The following is a 14051-nucleotide window of genomic DNA, read 5'->3' as shown; positions in this document are numbered from 1 at the left end:
TTCATCCAAAAAGAGGACTTTGGTCCACTGAGCAACAGTCCAGTCCTTTTACTCCTTAGCCCAGGTAAGATGCTTCTGTGAGTTGCAGCCCATGTCTTGGATACGTCTGCGTGTGGTGGCTCTTGAACCACTGACACCAGGCGTAGTCCACTCCTTGTGAACCTCCCACAAATTCTTCAATGGCCTTTGCTTCACAATACTCGCAAGGCTGCGGTTATACCTGGTGCTTGTGCACCTTTTTCTACCATCCATTTTCCTTCCATTATTATGCTTGGATACAGCACTCTGTGAACAGCCAGATTCTTTAGCAATGACCTTTTGTGACTTACCCTCCTTGTGGAGGGTGTCAATGACTATTTTCTGGACAACTGTCAAGTCAGCAGTTTTCCCCATGATTGTGTAACCTACTGAACCAGACAGAGACCATTTAAAGGCTCAGGAAACCTTTACAGGTGTTTGGAGTTAAAATTAGCTGATTAGAGTGGGACAACATGAGTCTACAATATTGAAATTTTTTCACAATCTAGTTTTCTGAGATACTGAATTTTGGGTTTGCACTAGCTGTAAGCCATAATAATCAAAATTAAAAGAAAGAAATGCATGAAACATATTAATCTGTGTGTAATTAATCTATATAATATAGGAGTTTCACTTTTTGAATTGAATTACTGAAATAAATTAACTTTTTAGGATATTCTAATTTTTTTAGATGCACCTGTATGGTCAGCTTTAAACAATCGTGCCCCTCCAGCCTTATGACAACAGTTTATCAGGGAAAAAGTAAAGCCCCTTTAGCATTCCAGCATGATTGTTGCACCTGTGCACAAAACTATGTCCATAAAGACATGGTTTGATGCAAAGGAAATTAAAGGGGTTGTAAACCTCAGACATGAAATATGGACAAAACGTATACCTCTATAGCACTAAGGCCCCTTTCACACAGGCGGTCCGTTCAGATCCTCCTGTCCATTTTTCAGGCGGATCTGAACGAATGCCCCATGTTTCTCTATGGGGCATCGGATGTCAGCGGAGAAATGTCCGCTGACCTCCAATCCGTCAAAACCAGACGGGTGGAAACCCTATTTTCCATCCGTCTGGCGGATCGGATCAGATGAGAACGGACAGCTGTATCTCTGCACACAGCTCGGAGACACAGCTGTCATCCTCCTGCTCAGCGGGGGATCGGCAGATCGACCCCCCCCCCCCCGCTGAGATAAACTGAGTCCGCCGATGGAGCGGACTGTGTGAAAGGACCCTAAAAGAAATTTCGAGCTGCTGTCCCGTTCCTCTACTATCAGCATGAATCCCTACAAGTTTTTCTGACACCTAGAGAAACAAAATAAAAATAAGGTGACGGGAGAAAATCGCCAGCTGATTGACTGCCTCAACTTGGTTCCTGTGAGTTGTGTGGAGGGGGGGGGGGGGGGGGGTGGGATGTGTCGCTTCCCTCCAATCAGCTCTCAGAGCTCTCCTGACTGAGCTCAGCTCGCCACCCTTTTCTTCTGACAGCTCAGACAAGCTTATAAGATCTGTACTTTGAAGATATGTAGAGAAGGCTGCAGATAAACAGACACAACTTATGTAGGACAATTTGTTTCATCTGTGTATCACCTGAGGCCAGTCACTTCACTGGGTGTACATGAGGGTTTACAACCACTTTAAGTGGCCTACACAAAGCCCTGACCCAAACTCTATTGAACACCTTTGGGACGAATGGAAACGTTGCTTACAAGCCAGATCTTCTTACTCAACATCGATACCCAACGTGAAAGATTTCCTTTTGGCTAAACAACCACAAATTCCCACAGACACTCTCCAAAATCTTAAGGAAAGCCTTCCAAGAAAAGTGGGGGACTGTTTTAGCCACAAAGGGGGAAGGGAATCCCATCTTTATAAACTCATATAGGCCTGTTAGGTGTCCACAGACCTTTCCTACACTACAGCGTTCCAAACTGCAGCCCTTTGGGACACTATTCCTCCCACTGACACCAACGATGAGGCACTATTTCTTCCACTGAAACCAAGGATAGGGCACTATTCTTTCCACGGATACTATTTTCTACTCTGACTGGTCACAGTCCATCCAAAGCCACCCCCCCCCCTCCCCTCCACTAAAGGCCCGTACACACGTACCGATTGTCGGCCGTAAAGATTCGGCCGATTGTAGGCTTGTTAGTATGATGCTTCCGACAGCCGACAGCGCACTTTCGGCCGAACAGAATCTGTCGATCCAGGACATCACATGACTGTCCAAAAACCAGTGTAAAAAGGTAACTAAATTGAGGAGAGGGGAACAAACAAAAAACACCTAATGGGCATAGAGAGAGCCAGAGCATGAAGTTCTGCCCAGGACAAGTTCAGATCTGCTTCTTCCTGAGTGGCATGACCTCTTCCTCCTTCTTGATGGTTGACATATGCCAAAGCTGTGACATTCTCCAACTGCACTGTGACTGGGTGACCCCCAGCTCCAGGATGTTGATTGACAACTTTTGCTCTAGGCAGCCTCATTCCTCAAACTGAGAGGTTCTCTAGAACAAACTGTTCCAGCAGACTGCCATCAGAGGCTGCCAAGAGATGGGAAGGAGCAATTTTCCAGCTTGCAGCAACTGCATGGAGAGCCACCATTCCAGAGCTGACTTAGGCTGGCCATACACTATACAATTTTCTTGTTCAACTTTCCTTTAGATTTACCAAAACCATGTAATATAGGGTCAAACCTAAATACTTTCAATTTGTATGCAGTCAGGCAGGCCCTTGCACTACATAGTTTAAAGGTAAATCTAAAGGAAATTGAATAAGAAAAGTGTATGGCCAGCCTTTGTCTTGGTAAAAAGACTTGTGCAAATCATGGGACTGTAGGAACCTTAGCTTCACAAAACTACAGTGATGCATCGTATACATGAAAGGATAACCATGAGGTAGAAAATACAAGTGCTTCCAACCTCACATAAGCACGCCGACATGTTTTGGGGGGCGCACCCCCGGCTTCAGAGGGGGTGCGCCCCCGAAATGAGTCAGCGTGCTTATGTGAGGTTGGAACCACTTGTATTTTCTACCTCATGGTATCCTATGTATATGCTGTACCACTCTACTTTTGTGATTATGCATTTTATTGGTTGCTTTTTATTTTATTAAACATCTTTTTTTACTCGGGCAATGCACCAGGGGTTTGCACCTTCCCTTTTTTGTTTTTTTAGTTCCACACTGGATACCCCTATCTGAAGAGGGCTGCAACCACTGGGCATTGGACCGTGTATGTGATGTGAAACTGGTTCGGCCATACCTCTGATGAGGACTACTGAGTGCTGGGAGTGTTTGGCTATCTTTTCTTGTGTACCCCTGACCCTATGTGCGGGCAGTGTGTATTGGCCCTGTGTCGATCACATGCACCCTCCCAAAAAAAAACAAAAAAAAAAAAAACAAAAAACAAACACACCCACCCTCTCTAGCAATACACACCAAACTGAGCATGTGCAGAGTGCCTCTTCGGGCTCTGTATTATCAGGAGATGAATTGGAGACTGTGGATGAAGGGGAGGATCAGAGAAGACAGGATCAAACAGCCTTTTTACAAAATGCGGAGGATTAACCCATTAGGTTCCACAGTGAGTATAATAAGCATGCTTTACTTCATATACACACAAATTTTACTATTGTGGGTTTAGTAACACTTTAATGAAAAGAATGCTTCTTGGGGTCTGAAGGCGGCACTGGTTTCAAACGGTTTATGCTGCCTTCTTCAGTGGTAAAGCCTGCGTCTACCCATTATAACCTTTCTGAAGGAAGACATCCAAAGCCAGGTCCAAAACATTTGTCCTTAAATGGCCGCCTCCTAAAATTGCTTCTTGCAGAGAAGTTCAGACGACTAGCACTTGACCCGAAGGATCCTTCTTGTATGGATGGCCACACTGCCCAACCAGGAAAGCTCCCACATGGCATCCGCCAAGGAATTGACCTAGAAACTCAAAGCCATCAGCAAAACCAGGAGGTACTGCCCAAAGGCAGTATTCCCCTGGATCTACTAACTTTGCCCAAACCTTGTCCTTGTGCTCTTGGAAAATGCCCACATCTTTTTTTTGCTAGAAAATTACTCAGAACTAGGGATCGACCGATTATCGGCAAAGCCAATATATCAGAGGCCGATCTGCACTTTATTTATTCATATCTGCACGATATTTCGGAAAGTGCTGTACCGGAGTGATGCCTGCAGCTAGAGGCATCGCCCCGGTACCGGCGTTCATAGCCGACGGTCGGCTGTCTTGTAATGACAACCGAAGCGGCTGAGAAGCTGCTCGACTGTCATTACAAGGAGCGGGAGGGGAAGCCCGCCCCCCTCCCCCACGGCTCACCCGGGTCTTCCATCCCACCGGGAAACCCGGGCAACCAGCCTGCACAGCCGCCAAAGACCCGATCACTTCCGGGTACTCGGCGCCAGATTCAAAAAAATGATAGCATTTCACAGGTGAAATGGGATGATACAGTGTAATCGTTAGGATCACAGCTTTGTATCATCATCTCATTTGGTGTTATTTACACTTTTGAATTTGCCGCCGGTTCCACCCCCCTGCTTCACAACGCTCGCAGGGAAGGGAACCGAAAGACAGGTGTCGGCCTGCCTGTGCTTTTCCAGTTCTTTGTGCCTGGAAAATAGAGAACGACCATGGTATCCAAAAAGCGTCCTTTTTTTGCGCTAAAGCACATTTAGACGAACTGGAAAATGGAGACAGCGAAACAGCTTTCTATCATCTCATTTGGTGTATTTACACTTTTGAATTTGCCACCGGTTCCACCCCCCCGCGTCGCAATGCTCGCAGGGAAGGGAACCAGAAGACAGGTGGCGGCATTGGCCGAGCACAGAGCGGGGAGAGAGTGTGAGGACAACGGGGAGGATGGCTGCAGGACGGCGGGGGATCGCAGGGAAGGCAAGTGTGATTCTGGGGTAATCCCGAGTGTATCTCAGAGTTACCGCTTTTGGTGCTGAAAATTAACCCCGAGCCACACTCGGGAATACCGCTAAGGAAGGATAAAGGAAAAAAATATATCTGTAAAATAGAAGGTCAGCAAAAACAGACTTTATTCAGCAGAGCTGGGGACACAATGTTCAATCTCCTAGGGCACTAGCAACTAGAATTTCTAAATTCCTGGGTCCATAGTCTTGTCATATAATAGGAGCTTAGAAGCGGATGAAAAAGGTAAAAATGGCAATTGCCTGGCCTCTTGACAGCAGTGACACACCACTTTACCTGAATACTTGTCAAATCAGTGACTAAAATTTTTTTAGATACAGTTGCAACAATAGAAACGTGGAGACTTTAAAATTCTGAGCTCCTAAAAAAGTTCCAGGTGCTTAGCTGTGTCTGGTTTCAACATTTCAGAAGCACCGATGTGGAACAAGCACTTCACAAGTGAAAAACTGAATTTTTGTAAAATCTTACCGTAAAATTCCTTTCTCTGAGTCCTCCGACAGTCGCCGCCTCTTCATACAGTTTTCACCAATGGGGTATTGACTTCCTCTCCTTAGGAGTAGCTAGGCAAAAGACTTGTTAAAGCAAAAGCATTTCCATAGACCCACCCATGGGGGCTGTCCCACTGGTCCAATACCCCTCCTGCAATAGCCATCCCAACTCAGTTTGGTATCAAAGCAGTGAAATGTATAAGAACCCCAAAAGAGGGGCGGGGGCGGCGACTGTCGGAGGACTCAGAGAAAGGAATTTTACGGTAAGATTTTACAAAAATTCAGTTTTTCACTTGTGAAGTGCTTGTTCCACATCGGTGCTTCTGAAATGTTGAAACCAGACACAGCTAAGCACCTGGAACTTTTTTTTAGGAAATTCTGTTTTCTCTTACGTCCTCCGACAGTAGCCCCAGCACAGGGAAGCTTGACTACTCCTGAACTAGGCAGAAGACAAACTGAGTTTGGATGGCTGATAGCAGGAGATGTATTGGACCAGTGGGACAGCCCCCATGGGTGTGTCTATGGAAATGCTTTTGTTTTAACAAGTCTTTTGCCTAGCTACTCCTAAGGAGAGGAAGTCAATACCCCATTGGTGAAGACTGTATGAGTGGGCGGCGACTGTCGGAGGACGTAAGAGAAATTGGATTTGTCCTGGTTGGGCAAAGCCCAAGTGCCCTTCAGGACAAACTGCGCACATTAGTTGCTCCAGGTATTTAGGAAGATGGGCATTCAAACTTAGGCTTTTCCCAATATAAAAAAAAATGATAAAGTCTGCGTTCATTTGGTGAAGTGCATTTAATCGTTGTTGCATTTTGTTCAGAGAAAATAAATACAGTAACAAAACAGGAAAGTTACGGAGCATTGTGAAGGGATGAGGAGACACAATGGGCCTTGTGATGGAAACTGAAGGAAAAAGAAAAAAAAGCAGATACTGTTAAGAGCAACCATATTTTCTTTTTCCAGGACAATAAGATACCACTATGGGATACAGTCCTTCCATCACAAGTCCCTTTGTTCTGCGGGGAGTACAAACGCTGTTATCGCCAATTGGCAAGGTTCTCAAACCAAGTTCTGCCATCGTAGTGGACAGATGAAATGCTGCGGGTCCTCCCCAGACAGCGATCGCACACCTACAGTTCCTCATCAGAAGACAAGAAACACTTCCACATTGTGGCCTTCAAGGTTTTTAGTGCTGGTGTGGCCTTCCTCTGCCACGGCCGGCTCCCGGACCTGCATCTGCGCTGGAGCGCGGGTTCTTGATAGTTTCATCTACAGACAGAATGAGACAGGCGGCTTCTGAGGCTGCGGTCAGAGCGTTAATTCTCACGATGGCCGGCTCCCAAACGCAGGCTTCAAAGTTGTCAGCTATATCTTCATTATTCACATCCACGCCGTACCACATCCCACCCTGAAATCATGTCCAGAACACAGTCAGAGGATAGATGGGGCAAAGAATGAAAAAAAAAACAAAAAGAAGACAGAAAGCCTCATTTATCAAACCATGTGAATGAAAAAACTGTCCACGCAACACTACCAGATGCCCGGGTCTTCCATCCCACCGGGAGACCCAGGCAACCAGTCTGCATGGCCGCTGAAGACCCAATCAAAGCCGCATTCGGCTCTGATCGGGTCTCCATGCAAAAACCCAGACATCTCTTCCGGGTACTCGGCACCAGATTAAAAAAATGACAGCATTCAAAATAGCCAAACTTGGCGTCTTGAATGCTTTTAAGTGCAGAGGAGGGGTTTGGGGTCTTTTAGCACCCCAGATCCCTCCACAAGTGTATCTGTCAAAGAAAAAAAAAAAGGTTTTTTAAGTGTACGAAAATATCGGCCCATATCAGCCGATACCGATATGCATTGACCAAAATATCGGTAACGGCATCGAAAAACCAATATCGGTCGCTCACTAACAACTATAACTGAAAAAGGGGCCAGCCTGAAGTGATCTAGCAGGACTTCATTTTCTGACTAAAGTTCCCCTTTAAAGCTCTAGGAAATCAGCTGCTTTGTAAAAAAAAAAAAAAAAAATGTCCTAGCTTATGAATTAAGTCCAACGAGGTGCATGCCAGCTCCTTGACTTAGCTCAGTCATTTACAACTGACAGTTTATGGGAGCACTGGGGGTACAGCTATAACTAAACCCCATGGCGCTCTAACAGGAGATACAATGTCTTCTCATACAGCAGCAGCTCTCCTCGCTTCTTCCTCCACGGTTTATTTCCAGAAGGCTTTGTATTTTGTGAATGGGTTGACAAAATACAAAAGCACTCTGTGACTGCGCAGCAAAAATCATGGGCTAGGCACATTGCTGCGTGCAACTCTGCAGCTGCAGGAGTGGAGACTAGAAAGTTCAGCATGTGCGTGTTGGAAGTATAGTGATAGCTGTGCTCCCAGTGTTCAATAAAAACGTCAATCATAAATTAAAGCGATAAAACCAGGAGGTGGCATGTACCTTCCTGGACTTAACCCATAGTACTGTGCCACATTTTACAAATTGGCTGAATTCCTGAAGTTCATCTTTAAAGCGGAGTTCCGGCCTCGGGGGTCAATTTGAGCTAAAAATACTCCCGGGACAGTCAGGGCTAGTACATTCCATAATGGATAGCCTCTGAACTGTCCCGGGTCGCACTTACCTGTAAGAAGAAATACTTACCTTGAAAAATTTTTCTCCAGCGCTGCCATCTCAGGTGTGGGCATCTGAAGCCGCAGCGTCCCTCTTCGTGACGTCGGAGTCCCACAATGCGCCTGCACCGGCCCCGCTCGTCACTTCCGGTGCAGGCACGGCATCCCTGCACAGCTTCTGGGCATGCCCAGAAGCTGTTTAGCAGGGAATTCTGCGCTTGCACCGGAAGTAACAAGCGGGGCCGGTGCAGGCGCATTGATTCCTGGGAGCGATGATGTTCAGCTCCCAGGAATCATCGCAAACCGGAAGTGACGGCGCAGCCGCAGAGGGAGGAAGTGGAAGGAAGGTGAGTATATTTTCTTCTATAATAAGGTAAGTGACCAAAAAAAAAAAAAAATCGCCAGTATCCATTTCTTTTTCAGGTTCCCCTTGGCAAGCAGATGGCCCAAAATCGATTTTATCGATTTTGAGGCCGAAACTCCGCTTTAAGTAGCAAAGTCAGAGTGGTGCACTAAAATGGTGAACTTTAGGGAAAAACAGAAGTCCAGGACATAAAAGAACACACACTCCTAGACTTTAACCTGATGCTACCCTGGCTATAGTAAGTATGAAGATCCTCAGGCTGCATGATTCTGATGCACCATTGTATTCTAACATCCGTTTGCTGACAGCTGCACCCTCTATCTGTGCATCCAACATCTAGGAATGCTGAGGGACCAAGTATATGCATCAACCTGGCATACTCTTCTACTGGATATAAATCTAGAGACAGAAAAATCAAGTGACATCAGTGTGGCCAGTAATAGGACGCTGTACACACCTGGGCATGCTTGGCTCTCAGTTTGTTCAGGATGTTGGTGGCATCAAATCCAGCATTATCACAGAGTTGGCGAGGAATAATCTCAAGGGCTTTGGCATAAGAACCGATGAGAAGCTGCTGCTTGCCGGGGATTGTCCTGGAGAAATCGCGCAAGTATTTGGACAGCTCCATCTCAATGGCTCCACCACCAGCAACAACAGAATCATTCTAGAACAGGAAAAATTATGGAGGTTACAGCCAATAAAAACAGCACAATAACCCTTTTAAGATCAACTGCAAAGGATTCTGGGAACACAAACATACATTTCTACACATGGCTGGAAGAAACCTCAGATAAATACCTTGATAGCTCTGCGTACAATCATGATGGCGTCATGCAGAGATCGCTCCGTCTCCTCCATGAATTGCTCGGCTCCTCCTCTCAGGATGATGGTGCAGGTCCTGGCTTTGGGGCAGCCAGTGAAGAAGTTATATCTGCAGATGAACAGAACCTGTGTCAGCCTATTATACGGATACACCAGCTGACCCCAACCAGTCTGGGAAAATCAGAACTGGTAATAGTCAGGACTTATAGTGGGTACATGACCACCGCTCTCACCTTTCTCCTCCCACCTGGGCCTCCTCAAACAGTGCACAATGACCAAGTACATCATCGGTCAGAGCACCGACACTGGTCTGGATAGATCCTCCGCAGGCCTGGGAATAACAGGGGGCACAATTAGACACATATGGAAGGGTAGGCAATGATTCCAAGTCAGCACATTAAACAAAAACACACAAAGTATACACAACTTTTTAGACTGGGGTTCCACAGAACCGTAGGGTTCTAAAACTGTTGCACCAAACTTATATCTGCCCAGCGGTGGATTTGCTTTTTCCCCTGCAGCTCTTGCGAATTGACTTCCGCATAGATCGATATGCAGCCCAGTGCTGCGTTTTGAGTTCCGGTTCCTGCCATTACACTGCAGGGCGGAAAGAGCGACTCATTTTTATAAGAAGCAGAGCCAGGCTTCAGCGCACCCCCGGGGGCACTAAAAGATTCTGCTGTTGGCTTGCACTGTGTGTACAGGTACACCTTCATAAAAGGTTAATGCAAATGATATGGTCTAGTGTATGTTAAACCATGTTCTGAAAAGCTATCTGTTGCAGGAGTGGGCTTCACTTTCAGATCCCAAGGCTGCAGTCAGATCTCGCATAGTATACCGCTTTTTTTGATTTTTAACCACTTAAGCCCCGGAGGATTTGGCTGCTAAACGACCAGAGGGTATTTTGCGATTCGGCACTGCGTGACTTTAACGGACAATTGCGCGGTCGTGCGACGCTGTACCGAAACGAATTTGGCGTCCTTTTTTCCCACAAACAGAGCTTTCTTTTGGCGGTATTTGATCACCTGTGCGATTTTTTGATCACGCACTATAAACAAAAAAAGAGCGTAAATTTTGCAAAAATAGCAATATTTTTCCCTTTTTTTTATATGAAATTCCCCCCCCAAAAAAAATGTAAAAATCTAATTTTTTTAATATTTTCGGCCAATTTGTTTTATGCTATCTATGTTTGGTAAAAAAAAAAAAAAAAAAAGAAAAAAAAAAATCGCAAAAAGCGTATTTTGATTGGTTTGCGCAAAAGTTATTGCGTTTACTAACAAAGGGAAAGATTTTTGTCATTTTTGTTGTTTTTTTTTTAACGTGGAATGGCGGCGATCTGCGATTTTTTTTGCGGTACTGCGACATTGCAGCGGACAGATCGGACCCTTGACTGACATTTTTGACACTTTTGGGGTTACCGGTGACATTTCTACAGTAATCAGTGCTATATATATATATATATATATATATATATATGCACTGTTACTGTAAAAATACACTGGTAGTGAAGGGGTTAACTTTATTTGAGAGGGAGGGGCTGTGTGTGTCCCTAGGGGCGTGATTCTAACTGTGATTGGCTGTGGCTTCAACTGTATGCAGAGTGATCAACGGATCTACATAGTAGATCCATGTGATCATCTCTCATACAGAGAGGAGAATGACAGGCAGCTTGTTTACACAAGCTGCCTGACTTTCTCCCTCTCCCCCGCCGATCGCAGAGTGGCCGGCGGCGCGCGCTCCCTAGACCCTCACAAGCTAGTGACGTAGCCCTACGTCCCTTTGCCTGTGAGGGGCTGACCGCCAACGTAGATAGTCGTGCGGCGGTCGGCAAGTGGTTAACTACAGGTAAGCCTATAATAAGGCCTATAATAAGGCTTACCTGTAGGTACAATTAATATCTCAAACCTGCACGGTTTAGGAGATATTACCACTGCATGCAGCCGCTGACGAGTGCAGCGCATGCGCTCTGAAGGTCCGGCGCCTTTTTTTATCTGCCTTGCCTGCCATTATGTGAGTCGCATCGGAAATATCGGTCTGTTCTGGTCTCTCTGGCCCTGAGGAAGACTTTTGCAAAACGCGTCGGCTTGCTGGGGACCCTTAGACCGTGCTCCATCTGAGACCCTAACGTCATCTCCTGATATTAAAGTTATCGGCACTCCCCTGTTGGGAAGTATTTCTACATTGCGAGGTTTGTTGATTTTAGTTATGTCAGACATGGGTAACCATTCCTATGTATTGTACAATAAAGTTATATTTTAAACAATTCCGTGTTGTATATGATCCTCCTCTTCCCATTGGCCCGTAAAGCCCCATCTTTTCTAATTTGTATGTAGTAGAGAACATTTCAGAGATCCTAAAATTATTTCAAGGGTAACAAGGTTGGGAAAGCCTGGTCTAGAAACTCCTCATAAGGGTGCAGAAGACTTTGTGCCCCCAAACACTCTAGGCTGACTGGCACTCTTCAGAGGCTATGAATTGTAAGATGACCTTGTTTGTCACCATGCTCTCAGCTCTAGTGTGTGCACAGCCATTAAATTATTCATTTCCAGGTGCAAAAGGGAAAAAAAAAAAGAATGTAGTTTAAGAGTCAGTGGCAATTGCCGGGGTAGCAAACACAATGCACGGTTAGTAAGAGTTGGCAAGACGAGTGAATCTAGAACTGTGAGAACTGAATGAGTTTAAAGATTTCCTACCATCATGGTCCTCCTGAGATCCTCTTCTGGAACCCGGCCGGCACAGAACAGGTCTCGGTCGGCAAAGTACTGTGTGGCAACATCCCCAATAGGCAGTTTAGAAAGAACAACCTTGGCTCCGGACTTGTGGATCTTGTCCAGTTTATCATACAGGATGTTCCACTCGGCATCTACAATAGCCTGATAGTCCTGGGACAATAAAAGAGAAAAATGTCAGGAGGCCATGAATACGCATTTCAAGCTGAACCCTGGGATACATTCTACATTTACCCACTACTGCAATTCCTTTTCCTCACGAAACAAAAACACTTTCATTCTTTTTTTTTTTTTTTTTAAACCATTCGAACATCACATCATCACTTTAGGAGGGAGAAATCTATGCCAAGGCACCATGAAGAAGGATTGAGGACATGCTGACATCACTATATTAAACTATTATTCCCACCATACAATAGGAATTAGTGCATTTACATGCAATTCCAGCAGGCATAAATATGTATGACAGACCAAGAGTCTTCTAGCCCGTCAGTCAAGGTATGATGTCATGGTGCACCGGAGAGACCAGGAGTCTCCTGGGCAAGAATTGCAGTAGGGATAGACCGATTATCAGCAAGGCCGATATGCACTTTCCCCGATATATCGGTATTGGCCCCGAAACTGACTGATCTTGCCGATATTTTTGTGACGTCATTCTGCCTTCTTAGGCCGCCTCTGTCGCCTTGGACAGCCTCATCTGGAGTCGGGACTAGTTTCACAGCCATACACCCACCCACAGCAGCCCGGTGCCAGCCAGCCACCCACATCCACAGGCCCTGTACCAGCCAGCCAGCCACCACAGGGTGCCAGCCAGCCACTACAGGGTGCCAGCCAGCCACCCACCCACCACAGGGTGCCAGCCAGCCACCCACCCACCACAGGGTGCCAGCCAGCCACCCACCCACCCAACAACAGGGTGCCAGCAAGCCACCCACCCACCCACCAACAGGGTGCCAGCAAGCCACCCACCACAGGGTGCCAGCAAGCCACCCACCACAGGGTGCCAGCAAGCCACCCACCACAGGGTGCCAGCAAGCCACCCACCACAGGGTGCCAGCAAGCCACCCACCACAGGGAGCCAGCAAGCCACCCACCACAGGGAGCCAGACACCCACCACAGGGAGCCAGACACCCACCACAGGGAGCCAGACACCCACCACAGGGAGCCAGACAGCCAGCCATTAAGCATTAAACAAAAATGAACATGTTCAGAACCAGATTTGTGTCAAAAATTGTCTTTATTTTTCAAAACTTTAAATGTGCAAAATATCGGCCGATACCGATACGTTGTGACCAAAATATCGGTATCGGCCCTGAAAAAAACAGATCGGTCTATCCCTACATTGCAGGCACAATCGGCACTGGTCTTACACACAGGATGTTAGGGACACAGAGCCCTGAAAATTCTGCATTCAATAGATGATTGATCAGTAGTTGCTGCTTTGAATGCAAAAAAAAATAAGAACACCATAGATGTTAAATGGTAGGGACTAACTTTTATAAAACCAATAAAAAATTTCTTCCTGCAGTTCAGCCTTTTGGAGTTGAACTACCCAATAGAATATTTACGTCTCCGCTAATGAGCTCATCATTTCCCCAGCCTGTGCAGTTGCAGTAGCCATTAGTAGTCCCAGATTTTTCCTTATACTGGAGTGAAGCTCCAAGTCAGTAGGCAATAACAGATCCAGGAACCATAGCAAAGATCTGCTGCTGGAGTTCTTGTGAAATAAGAAGCCATGGAGCAACTATACCCCCCACCTACAATTATAATTTAAAGCGGAGTTCCGGCCTCGGGGGTGAAATTTAGCTACAAATAACCGGGGGACAGTCAGGGCTAGTACATTCCACAATGGATAGCCTCTGATCTGTCCCGGGTCGCACTTACCTGCAAGAAGAAATACTTACCTTGAAAATTTCTTCTCCAGCGCTGCCATCTCGGATGTTGGCAGCTGATGCCAGTGCGTCCTCTTCTCCCAGAATGCCCTGCACCGGCCCCGCTCGTCACTTCCGGTGCGGGCGCGTCATCCCTCCACAGCTTCTGGGCATGTCCAGAAGCCG

General features: G+C 46.3%; 1 protein-coding gene across 1 annotated transcript in view; it reads right to left on the bottom strand.

Moving 5' to 3' along the window:
- Positions 1–6558: 6558 nt before the first annotated feature.
- CCT7 (chaperonin containing TCP1 subunit 7) overlaps positions 6559–14051 on the bottom strand; it is a 40330-nt gene continuing 32837 nt past the window's right edge. Inside the window, exons 8-12 of the mRNA XM_082243858.1 lie at positions 11958–12146; positions 9498–9595; positions 9241–9373; positions 8900–9106; positions 6559–6862 (exon numbers count right to left, since the gene is read on the bottom strand). Coding sequence (XP_082099984.1) covers positions 6641–6862; positions 8900–9106; positions 9241–9373; positions 9498–9595; positions 11958–12146 — 849 coding nt within the window. The 3' untranslated portion in view covers positions 6559–6640. The remainder of the gene's footprint in view (positions 6863–8899; positions 9107–9240; positions 9374–9497; positions 9596–11957; positions 12147–14051) is intronic.

Source organism: Pelophylax lessonae (genome assembly GCF_965119305.1).
Source record: "Pelophylax lessonae genome assembly, chromosome: 1".
Classification (NCBI taxonomy): Eukaryota; Metazoa; Chordata; class Amphibia; order Anura; family Ranidae; genus Pelophylax; species Pelophylax lessonae.
The sequence above is the reverse complement of the archived record's forward strand: the minus strand, read 5'-3'. Positions and strand labels throughout refer to the sequence as shown.